General features: G+C 36.7%; 1 protein-coding gene across 1 annotated transcript; it reads left to right on the forward strand.

Annotated features, from left to right (window-relative positions):
• Positions 1-6,715: 6,715 nt before the first annotated feature.
• On the forward strand, positions 6,716-7,636 carry LOC132011281 (olfactory receptor 52E8-like). The gene has a single exon (XM_059389640.1). The coding sequence runs from the start codon at positions 6,716-6,718 to the stop codon at positions 7,634-7,636; it is 921 nt and encodes a 306-aa protein (XP_059245623.1).
• The last annotated feature ends 5,302 nt before the right edge of the window (positions 7,637-12,938 follow it).

Below are 12,938 nucleotides of genomic sequence, written 5' to 3' on the forward strand. Positions count from 1 at the left end.
ATATTATTCAGCCATAAAAATAATGAAATCTTGGCATTTGCAACAACACAGATGAAGCTAGAGAGTATTATGCTAAGTGAAATAAGTCATTCAGAGAAAAACAAATATCATATGATTTCACTCATATGTGGAATTTAATAAATAAAACACATGAGCAAAAGAAAAGAGAAAGAGAGAGAGAATGACAAACCAAGAAACAGACTCTTAATGGTAGAGAACAAACTAATGGTTACCAGAGGGGAGGTGAGTGGGTGAAATAGGTGGTGGGGATTATGGAGGGCATTTGTGATGAGCACTGGGTGTCATATGAAGTGTTGAATCACTACATTGTACACCTGCAACTGATACAACACTGTATGTTAACTATACTGGAATTAAAACCTTAATGTGCAAAACATATACATTGTGAAAGACTTATATTCAAAATATACAAGAACTCTCAAGACTCAGCAATAAGGAAACAATGCAATTTAAAACATGGAGAAATGATTTGAACAGACACTTCACCAAAGAAAATTATATGGATGGCAAATAAATATGTAAAAAGATGCTCAGCATCACTGGACTTCAGGGAAATGTACACTAAAACACAAGAAGGCAACATTAGAGCCTATTCAGATGAAAAACCCTGAGAACACCAGTTACTGATGAACATGCAGACCAACTGATAGTCTTCTACATAGGGGATATCATGGCTTTCTAGCCAACAATCACCAGGAATACAATTACAGTTTTTAAAATAGGAGTATTCATCACCTGCTCTAACGAGAGACACCAGACACAGTGGTGAGCTGTTAGGGGTCTCAGTAAGAGTGTTCAAGGAAGAGCTTGATATTGGATTTGGAGTTGTTAGAGGATATTTTCCAGAAGCAGATGCTTTCAGGATGCTTATGCTTGGGCGCCTGGGTGGCTCAGTTGGTTAAGCGACTGTCTGTGGCTCAGGTCATGATCCTGGAGTCCCGGAATCAAGTCCTGAATCAGGCTCCCAGCTCTGCAGGGAGTCTTCTTCTCCTGCTGATCTCTCTCCTCTCATGTTCTCTCTCTCTCTCTCTCTCTCTCTCTCTCTCATTATCTCTTTCTCAAATAAATAAATAAAATCTAAAAAAAAAAAGATGCTCATACTTAGTGAAATTATTTATACTAAGTGGACGTCCTTAATTAGGATGTTTGTGCCAGAAAAGATATTAGCTGACAGATATTAGAGCTGCTTTTTCCTTTCTCAGAAGAAAGTAAGTATCTCATGATTTTATACTTCTCTAGGCTAATCACAGTACATAATCTTTCTGTGATGTCCTCAAATGATGTGTTTCCATTTTATCTTGCAGTTTTTATTGTGCCAACTTCTAAGCCTCTTCTAAAGGAAATTGAGTTAGGAAGCCTAGAAAACTCACCAATTCCCTGTATTTCTGCAGCTCTGAAGTTGGTCCCATATATGTTAAAATGTAGTTATTTGCATGTTCATACATGGTTAGTATTAACTATGCAACCAGAATATATGCTTCTTGGGTAAGAGATTTAGAGATGCAAAACATTACTGACTACAAACTTAATTTTAAATAAGTGTTCAGTGGCTGACCTAACTTCTAGATCAAATAAATAATATGTGCTGGAAAAGAGTGGCACCATCATCAAAGTGTAGACCAACCATGGATAATGAGTTGGAGAAATTATGGGTTGGCTCAGATATTATTCTTGTAGGACTGATGGCAACAGAATAATGAGAAAAAGTGGGTTGTTAGAGAATGAGCAATTCTTTCAAATTGGAAAGCTAAGGGGAGAAACTTGAAAGTCCCAAGGGATTCCCTTGCCCCTGTGCTTTTTTCTGCTTATAAACCTACGGTGATAACTTGTGAATTCATTGTCATTCATGTTCTCATCCCATGTGGCTGCAGAAGAACAGCTACTCCCCGTCAGGGAGAGGATTTTCAATCTCATGATAAACTTGTGTCCTTGAGCCCCAGTTATAGTGCTAAGACATGCTCGGAGCAGTTCTTGGTCATGATTGTAGATTCTTTTAATATTGGCTCTTCCTGAAGACGGTGAGTTGGATATAGGCTTGGCTGCTATATGTATTTAAACATATAGGTTGGGAAGGTTTGAATTTGGGTCTAGTGATTAAATCCCTTCATTAAATTAATGACACACATTTATATATGATACAAATATTAATTTGGAGGACATAAGCCAAAATATTTTATATTAAATTTCTAATTGGTAGAATTTCAGGTAATTTTGCATATCTTAGTGTTTTTTAATTTTTTTTCACAACAAGCATACCTACTTTAATGATAAGGAAAAATTTTTTTAAAAACTAAGCAAACAACTTATTTTATTGAGATATTACGGCATTCATTTCCCTCTCTGTCCTGTTTTGCCTCATTTCCCTCTCTCTCTCCCCTCTCTGTTCTGTCTTTCCTCTTCTCACTCTCTTTCCTTCCCATTTCTAACTCTTTTAGCCTAATTCTACTGAACTTTGTCATGTGAATGCTTATTTCAGAATTTCTTTTGTATTTAATATCCAAAAAATTGACATTCTCATTTTTTTTCCAAATCAAAGTATTACATTTTCTATTTTTATTTCATTGTCACTAATGGAGAAGAGCAGCAATTGTTTAATACCTTCAGCTTCTAAGCGGTATGCAGCTTCTTTTTTTTTTTTAAAGATTTTATTTATTTATTTGACAGGCAGAGATCACAAGTAGGCAGAGAGGTAGGTAGATAGAGAGAGAGGCGGGAGCAGGCTCCCTGCCGAGCAGAAAGCCCGATGCAGGGCTTGATCCCAGGACACTGGGATCATGACCTGAGCCGAAGGCAGAGGCCTTAACCCACTGAGCCACCCAGGTGCCCCCAGTATGCAGCTTCTTAAAAGTACAGTGGACTTTTTCATTCTGATTTATGCATACTATATGGCTACATGTTTACATATATATTCACTCTTTCTTTAGTCTTCCTTATTATCAAGCACTTTTAACATTACATATATAAGCTGTAGATAAGAATACAAAACAATTGAAAAAAATGATAAATTTATTTAAAGACATCACTTTCCTGTCAGCAGAACTCACTCACTTTTTATCTATCATTTACTATTTTCCTAATGCTAGGGCCTAGTTAGATAAAACTAAGATGATATTTGTTCTGGCTCCACATCAAGAACATGTATGTATTTATTTAACTCTCCACCTGCCTGTTTGATCTGGATTGGGAGAGTGGATCTCATTTGGGTTGATGTGAATCTGGCATTTGGCCATTACTCCTGAACGAGTCCTGCTAAGTGGTTTGCAAAGACACAACTCTGCTTTAAGAAAAGGCTCTCCCTTTACTCAGCACTGCAGAGTACCTGATGGAATGTGTTTTGTTTTTAACGCAGTTCTTGAGCTTTTGTTGTTCCATCTCTGCAAAGATAAAGATCTGGTCTGCATAGACATTAGAAGCATCTTCTGGCTAGCTGGCATGGAGAATGAGGCTGCTTTTCAGCTATTTCTTTTCTTCCTCCTGTCCTAATCTATTTTTCTTACATGAGGAGTCCTCAATTCCTTTGCAAGTCTAGGGCTTTGATTACAGATTTCACAAGTCTGCTCTCATCCTTTCGGCCCTTGAAAGATTCTATTTATTTAGGCACTCTATTTTAGAGTAAATAGTGATTTTATGTGAAAACAAGTTGGCGTTATAAAAGATTGAATAACTCAGATTTTGTAAAATGCATTATTATGAAAGCTTTCTATTGATATTTCATTAATACCATAGAGCAATAAAAGAGTCAAGGGTTTCCATGAGAAAAATAATATATACATATATAAATCAATCATTTGTTGCTGCCTATTTCTGATTGTCATACCACCTGCTTTTGCTAAGTCTTACCTACAATGTCTGCTTTATAGTCTCCTTTTGTTACACCAGAAGCCCATTAATAGACCCCTTGTCAGGAAAGCATCTGATCAAGGCTTTACCATGTACATTCACAGTTTTAATTCATGGTTTTGATTCTCATTTCTCTGTCCTTAACTGTGTGATTTATGTTCCTATGCTCCTAACATGAGGATTTTTGACCAGGAGTTAGAATTAAAAATTACCTACTTATCCAGTCTTTCATTCACAAATGTTTTGAGTGGCAGCTATCTGCCAGATGTTGTGCTAGAGAAACAATGATGAACAAAAGTGCTCACTGGCCTCTTCTGCAACTCTGTGTGAAGCTTACAATTCAATGGGAACTCAGACATTGGTTAAGTAGACATACAGAGAACTATGTAGAAGAATAAGAAGGTCTTAGGAAAGGCTATCACCAGCCAATACACTGAATATCAATTTAGAGAATGCCTTTTAGAGAATGGGTAACTTGAGGAAGATGTGGAGGGTTAATTGGAGGATGATGCTGGTTCCTCCTCTCTTTTCCTCACACCTGTCTTGAGGATTTCTCCTACAGATATATTTCCACTTTTAGAGATTTCATCTTGTGCTCGCTTCGGCAGCACATATACTAAAATTAGAGTTTTCATCTTCCTCGTTTTCTCTCACAAGGCATTTCTCTTTCATTCTTAAAATCTACTTTGTCTACAGTCTCAAGTGCATAGTATATTGTGCAACATCCTAACTTCCTTGCCTTTTAGAAAGAGGTCGTGTCTCATATTAATGCTATTCCATCCTCTTCAAAAGGCTATTCTTCTTCTTTTTTTTTTTAATTTTATTTATTTATTTGACAGAGAGAGAGAGAGATCAAAGTAGGCAGAGCGGCAGGCAGAGAGAAAGGGGAAAGCAGGCTCCCTGCTGAGCAGAGAGCCCGAAGTGGGCCTCGATTCCAGGACCCTGAGACCATGACCTGAGCTGAAGGCAGAGGCTTAATCCTCTGAGCCACCTAGGTGCCCCATGGCTATTCTTTATTCTAAGTAAAAGACGCTCATTTTGGTTCCCAGTTTTTTAGAAATATAAATTTAGAACTATTATATTAGAAAATACGCAAGAGATCGTAGAGATTGAAGAACTGGAAAGTAGGAGGAAATTTGGGGTGCTGTTTATGAGGGCATGTAACTCAAGAAACCCAATAGAGGGCTAAATTTTTATTACTATACGAGAATTCCATAAATCCGTGCATTTGGATAGACTCCTAGGAACACCAGAAGGTCAGAGGGCTGATGACTGCAAGCAAGCAGTGATTTTGAGGATGGAGACATGCTTCTGTGATCCAGACATAAAAGAAATCCACTAATTTAGGAGTCAGAATCTGTCCTGTTTTTTCCATGTGGCTGGTGTGAGTAGCAAGTGGTATAATTCATCTGAAATTTCTTTGTAAAACTGAAATAAATAATATTAAATGCTTATATAACACTATTATTTCTGTAGTTGTTTTTTCCCTTCTAATAGCAATGACAATAATAATGATGACATTAATCATGAATTCCCATATAGGAACAAAGTTGGAAATGGTATGCATAGTTAAGAAGTAAAGTGAACTACTTTTGATCTCTGTCAAATAAATAAATAAAATATTAAAAAAAAAAGAAGTAAAGCCAGCTTGTCTTCTATGAGGATTACGGGACATAAATGGGGAACCTGAATGGTATAGTCAGTGCCTCAGTTAATCTTTCTAAAAATGGTGGCTTTATATCTAACATTAATTATGTTACATTGAATTTTGTGAACTCTGTGGCCTCATTAAGCGAGGTCTTTGTTTTGAAGAATGAAGCAAATGTCTTCATCCCTTGATACAAAAGTAACACAAATTAGAAAAAGCAAAAAAATGTGCTTAGATTTTGATGAAAGTTATTTACAAACAAGTTGAAGAAGAAAGGCCATATTAAGTAGCAAAAATAAAAGTCCTTTGGTTATAAGTGGAAATGCACAGAGGAATATATTGGGCTCATATTTCTAGTTAAACAAATGATCTTTAACTTTCATTATTATTATTATTATTATTATTATTATTTTATGGATTATTTTATGGAAGTATAATTGATACACAATGCTACATTAGTTTCAGTTATACAACATAGTGATTTGACAAATTAATTCATTATCCCATGCTTACCATCTGTCACCATACAACACAATTATTGTACCATTGACTTTATTCCCTATGCTGTAATTTTATCCCTGTGAGTTATTCATTCCATAACTGGAAAGCTCTATTTCCCATTACCCTTCATCCATCTAGTCCATTCTCACATACTTCTACCCTCTGGCAACCATCAGTTAGTTCTCTGTATTTATGGGTATGTTTTTGCTTTTTGTTTTTAAACAAGTGATCTTAAAAGATGCTTCTGAAATCTACAATATTGCCAGTACTCACAGATTATAGTCTTTTATCAGTGGGATATCAATATGTATATCTTACATATACATATCAATATGTCTATCTTCTCCCATCTATAATTAAATATTTTTAAGAGTCTAAAATAGGATCTTATATCAACTGGCTTAATCAGTGTTCTCACTAAAATTAACTTAGACGATCTCATCTAATATGTAAATATCCATTAATATTTCTTAAGGAATATTCTATTTCATTCATCATATGTATGTATCAATGAAAGTAAAAGAGAAGAAAAGATGTAGGAGGGAAAACATGATCTTTCTTCTGTATTCCTAGAAGAAATATAGTAATTACATCTTTTTTTGTTCTTATTCAGTATAAGCAGTATTGATGACATTGGAAAGCCTTATATAGTACTAAAGATTCCTTCAGATGAGGAGAGTTTGAACATTAGAAGGCTTTGCTAGCATGTCTCCAGCCAATACCTCATGTAATCACCCCTCATCCTTCCTGCTTTTGGGAATCCCAGGACTAGAAAATATGCAGCTCTGGCTTGGTGTCCCTTTTGCTACAGTATATCTGATTGCCCTCCTGGGGAATGTCATCATCCTCTTTGTGATCCAGACTGAGCACAGCCTTCATCAACCCATGTTCTACTTATTGGCCATGTTGGCACTCACTGACCTGGGCCTCTCTACTGCCACCATTCCCAAAATGCTGAGCATTTTCTGGTTTGGGCTCAGTGAGATTGACTTTGGGGGATGCTTAACTCAGATGTTCTTCATACACCTGTTCACAGGCTTTGAAACATTCATGTTTGTAGCCATGGCTTTTGATCGCTATATTGCCATTTGCTACCCTCTTCGATACAACACAATCCTCACCAACAGAACTATTTGTATTATTGCTGGAGTAGGAATGTTGAAAAATTTTGCGTTAGTATTTCCACTTGTGTTTCTCCTTCTAAGGCTTTCATTCTGCGGACACTGTGAGCACATGGGAATTGCCCGCCTGGCCTGTGTCAGCATAAAGGTCAATATATTATTTGGATTAATCCTCATCTCTATGATACTTTTGGATGTTGTTTTGATTGCTATCTCCTATGTGAAGATTCTACATGCTGTCTTCAGACTCCCATCCTGGGAGGCCAGGCTCAAAGCGCTGAATACCTGTGGTTCCCATGGATGTGTCATCTTAGCTTTTTTCACTCCAGCATTTTTCTCCTTTATGACTCACCGATTTGGACACAATATTCCACGTTATATCCACATACTCCTGGCTAATTTATATGTGATCATCCCCCCTGCTCTTAACCCCATTATTTATGGAGTGAGAACCAAGCAGATCCGAGAGCGGGTAGTGACAATCTTCCTTTTTAAGGAAGTTTGATTCCAAACACTTGATTTGGAAAGAGCCTTGAAATCTTTTTCTTTTTCATCCATAAAAGGGGCAAGTGTTGTTAAGCTTTTATACAGTAAATGCTTTCCAGTACGTGATTTTAAATACTTTTATGTGCAGTATCAAATTAGAGATAAATTGACATAGTAGATATTGTTCCTAGACTATGAACATTACTGTTAAATAAATATGGATCACTTATTTCTGGAACTCATGTTAAAATCTGGATCCAAGAATAAAGTCTTAGTGCAACTCTAGTACTATTTTTTTTCAAGTACTATTAATTAGTCTCTTTACAGAATTTACTGATGATGGTAAAGGAGTGCTAAGCTATGAAGAACTGTCATAGCTGTAATGGTACGGACCAGATAAGTCAGAGTATATGAGTTCCAGGAGCAGCAATTAAAAAAATCAAACACCAATTTTATTTCTCCCTTGGCCCAGTTGACTTCCTTAATCGTGTAACCACAGGGAAAAATAATCAATAAAACACCATAGAATGCAAACCTGGAAGTTAAACAGACCTGTACTCCTGGAACTAATAATATATTATATGTTAATAAAAAATTTTAGAAAAAAAAACAAACAACCCCACCATAGACTTCATTGTATACTCCATTTTTATAAGTTTTTACATAGCAACTAAAGCAACTACATAGAGTTAAAAGTATTTGAAAGGATTCATGGGGTTCCACAAGATATACTCATTTTAGGATTTAGGTAAAGTCAAGGTAAAATAAAACAGGAACAAGAAATAGAACAAGTAAACACAGAAAGATCTAAAAAAATTCAGGCACAACTCTTAGGACATTTTCTCAATTGTGCAGAATGAAATTTATCTTCGTTGTGATCCATAAAAATGGGGAAAGATACCTTTGTTTCATCTAGGCCAACACAGAAGGTTAATGAGAGGAATTTTTGTTTTTTTGTTTTTTGTATTTTGTTGTTATTTATTTATTTATTTATTTATATTTTTATTTATTTTTTTAATTTATATTTTATTTTCAGCATAACAGTATTCATTATTTTTGCACCACACCCAGTGCTCCATGCAATCCGTGCCCTCTATAATACCCACCCCCTGGTACCCCCAACCTCCCACCCCCCGCCCCTTCAAAACCTTCAGATTATTTTTCAGAGTCCATAGTCTCTTATGGTTCATCTCCCTTTCCAATTTCCCACAACTCCCTTCTCCTCTCTAACTCCCCATGTCCTCCATGCTATTTATTATGCTCCACAAATAAGTGAAACTATATGATAATTGACTCTCTCTGCTTGACTTATTTCACTCAGCATAATCTGTTCTAGTCCCGTCCATGTTGCTACAAAAGTTGAGTATTTTTCCTTTCTGATGAAGGCATAATACTCCATAGTGTATATGGACCACATCTTCCTTATCCATTCGTCTGTTGAAGGGCATCTTGGTTCTTTCCACAGTTTAGCGACCGTGGCCATTGCTGCTATAAACAGATGGCCCTTCTTTTCATTCCATCTGTATCTTTGGGGTAAATACCCAGTAGTGCAATTGCAGGGTCATAGGGAAGTTCTATTTTTAATTTCTTGAGGAATCTCCACACTGTTCACCAAAGAGGCTGCACCAACTTGCATTCCCGCCAACGGTGGAAGAGAGTTCCCCTTTCTCCACATCCTCTCCAACACATGTTGTTTCCTGTCTTGCTAATTTGGCCATTCTAACTGGTATAAGGTGATATCTCAATGTAGTTTTAATTTGAATCTCCCTGATGGCTAGTGATGATGAGCATTTTTACATGTGTCTGATAGCCATTTGTATGTCTTTATTGGAGAAGTGTCTGTCCATATCTTCTGCCCATTTTTTGATATGGCTTTCTGTTTTGTGTGTGTTGAGTTTGAGGAGTTCATTATAGATCCTGGATATCAACCTTTTGTCTGTACTGTCATTTGCAAATATCTTCTCCCATTCCATGGGTAGCCTCTTTGTTTTCTTGACTGTTTCCTTTGCTGTGCAGAAGCTTTTGATTTTGATGAAATCCCAGAAGTTCATCTTCGCTTTTGTTTCCTTTGCCTTTGGAGAAATATCTTGAAAGAAGTTGCTGTGGCTGATATCGAAGAGATGACTGCCATTGTTCTCCTCTAGGATTCTGATGTATTCCTGTCACACACTGAGGTCTTTTATCCATTTTGAGATTATCTTTGTGTACGGTGTAAGAGAATGGTCGATTTTCATTCTTCTACATATAGTTGCCCAGTTTTCCCAGCACCATTTCTTGAAGAGACTTTCTTTTTTCCACTGTATATTTTTTCCTGTTTTGTCGAAGATTATTTGACCATAGAGTTGAGAGTCCATATCTGGGCTCTCTACTCTGTTCCCTTGGTCTATGTGTCTGTTTTTATGCCAGTACCATGCTGTCTTGGTGATCACAGCTGTGAAGTAAAGCTTGAAATCAGGTAATGTGATGCCTCCCTATTATTTTTGTTTTTCAACATTTCCTTAGCAATTCGAGGTCTCCTCTGATTCCATACAAATTTTAGGATTTTTTGCTCCAGCACTTTGAAGAATACCGGTGGAATTTGATCAGAATAGCATTAAAAGTATAGATTACTCAAGGCCATATAGACATTTTAACAATGTTTATTCTTCCAATCCAAGAGCATGGAATGGTCTTCCATCTTTTTGTGTCTTCTTCAATTCTTTCATGAGTGTTTTGTAGTTCCTCAAATACAGATCCCTTACCTCTTTGGTTAGGTTTATTCCCAGGTATCTTATGGTTTTTGGTGCTATAGTAAATGGAGTTGATTCTCTAATTTTCCTTTCTGTATTTTCATTGTTAGTTTATAAGAAAGCCACTGATTTCTGTACATTGACTTTGTATCCTGCCATGTTGCTGAATTGCTATATGATTTCTAGTAGTTTGGGGGTAGAGTCTTTTGGGTTTTCCATATAAAGAATCATGTCATCTGCCAAGAGAGAGAGGTTGATTTCTTCATTGCCAATTTGGATACCTTTTATTTCTCTTTGTTGTCTGATTGCTGTTGCTAGGACTTCTAATACTATGTTGAACAAGAGTGGTGAGGGTGGGCATCCTTGTCGTGTTCATGATCTCAATGGGAAGGCTGCAAGCTTTTTCCCATTGACGATGATATTTGCTGTGGGTCTTTCATAGATAGATTTTATGAAGATCAGGAATGTTCCCTCTATCACTATACTTTGAAGCATTTTAATTAGGAACGGGTGCTGGATTTTGTCAAATGCTTTTTCTGCATCAATTGAGAGGACCATGTGGTTCTTCTCTCTCCTATATTAGTTTGTTCTATCACATTGATTGATTTGTGAATGTTGAACCATTCTTGTAGCCCAGGGATGAATCCCACCTGGTCATGGTGGATAATCTTTTTAAATGTGCTGTTGGATCCTGTTTGCTAGGAACTTGTTGAGGATTTTAGCATCCATATTCATCAGTGGTATGATGAAAGTGAAATTCTCCTTTTTGGTAAGATCTTTGCTTGATTTGGGGATCAGGGTAATGCTGGCTTCTTAGAAAGAGTATGGAAATTTTCCTTCTGTTTCAATTTTTTGAAACAACTTCAGAAGAATAGGTGTTATTTCTTCTTTGAAAGTTTGGTAGAATTCCCCAGGGAATCCATCAGGTCCTGGGCTCTTGTTTTTTGGGAGGTTTTTGATCACCACTTCAATCTCAATACTATATATCAGTCTATTCAGGTTGTCAATTTCTTCCTGGTTCAATTTTGGGAGTTTATAGTTTTCCAGAAATGCATCCATTTCATTTAGGTTGCTTAGCTTATGGGTATATAACTGTTGATAATAACTTCTGATGATTGTTTCTACTTCCTTTGTGTTCATTGTGATCTCTCCCTTTTCATTCATAGTTTTATGTATTTGGGCTTTCTCCCTTTTATTTTGGATTAGTGTCGCCAATGGTTTATTGATCTTATAGATTCTTTCAAAAAACAAGCTTCTAGTTTCATTGATATGTTCTACTGTATCTCTGGTTTCTACCTCATCAATCTCAGCTCTAATCTTGATGATTTCCTTCTTATGTGTGGAGTTGGTTTGATTAGTTGTTGATTCTCCAGTTCTTTAAGGTGTAGAGAAAGCTGCTGTGTTCTGGATTTTTCACTTTTTTTGAGGGAGGCTTGGATGGCTATGTATTTCCCCCTTAGGACCGCCTTTGCTGTATCCCATAGGTTTTGGACCGAAGTTTCTTCATTCTCATTGGTTTCCAAAATTGTTTCAGTTCTTCTTTGATCTCCTGGTTGATCCAAGCATTCTTAAGCAAGGTGGTCTTTAGCTTCCAGGTGTTTGAGTTCCTTCCAAACTTTTCCTGTGATTGAGCTCCAGTTTCAAAGCATTGTGATCTGAGAATGTGCGGGGGATAATCTTGGTCTTTTGGTATCGGTTGATTCCTGATTTTTGACCCAGTATGTGGTCTATTCTGGAGAAGGTTCCATGTGCACTTGAGAAGAATGAGTATTCTGTTGTTTTAGGGTGGAATGTTCTGTATATATCTATGAGGCCCATCTGGTCCAATGTGTCATTCAATGCTCTTGTTTCTTTATTGATTTTCTGCTTTGATGATCTATTTCAGAGAGAGGCGTGTTATGATCTCCCACAATTAGTGTATTCATATAAATATGATTCTTTATTTTGATTAACAGTTTTCTTTTGTAATTGGCTGCTCCCATTTTGGGGGCATAGATATTTACAATTGTTAGATCATCTTGGTGGATAGTCCCTTTAAGAATGATGTAGTGTCCTTCTCCATCTCTGACTACAGTCTTTAGTTTAAAATCTAATTTTTCTGATACGAGAATTGCTACCCCAGCCTTCTTTTGAGGCCCATTGGCATGAAAGATGCTTCTCCATCCCTTCCCTTTCAATCTTGGTGTATCTTTAGGTTCAGAATGGGTCTCTTGTAGACAACATATGGATGGGTCCTGTCATTTTATCCAGTCTGCAACACTGTGCTATTTTATGGGTGCATTTAGGCCATTCACATTGAGCGTGATTATTGATAGATATGTTTTTATTGACATCGTGTTACCTTTGAAGTCTTTCTTTCTGTAGATTGTGTCTACATTTCTGTTCAATGATATTCTTGGGCTTTTTCCTCCTTTAAAGAAGCCCCCTTAATATTTCCTGCAGTATCAGCTTGGTGGTTGCATAGTCTTAAGCCTTGCCGATCTTGGAAACTCTTTATCTCTCCATCTATTTTGAATGTCAGTCTTGCTGGATAAAGTATTCTTGGCTGCATGTTCTTCTCATTCAATGCCCTGAATATATCTTGCCAGCCCT

The sequence above is a fragment of the Mustela nigripes genome, chromosome 1 (assembly GCF_022355385.1).
Source record: "Mustela nigripes isolate SB6536 chromosome 1, MUSNIG.SB6536, whole genome shotgun sequence".
NCBI classification, from domain to species: Eukaryota; Metazoa; Chordata; class Mammalia; order Carnivora; family Mustelidae; genus Mustela; species Mustela nigripes.

Bases quoted from the DNA above. Each gene is read 5' to 3' on its own strand.
- LOC132011281 (XM_059389640.1), top strand. From the start codon at position 6,716: ATGTCTCCAGCCAATACCTCATGTAATCACCCCTCATCCTTCCTGCTT.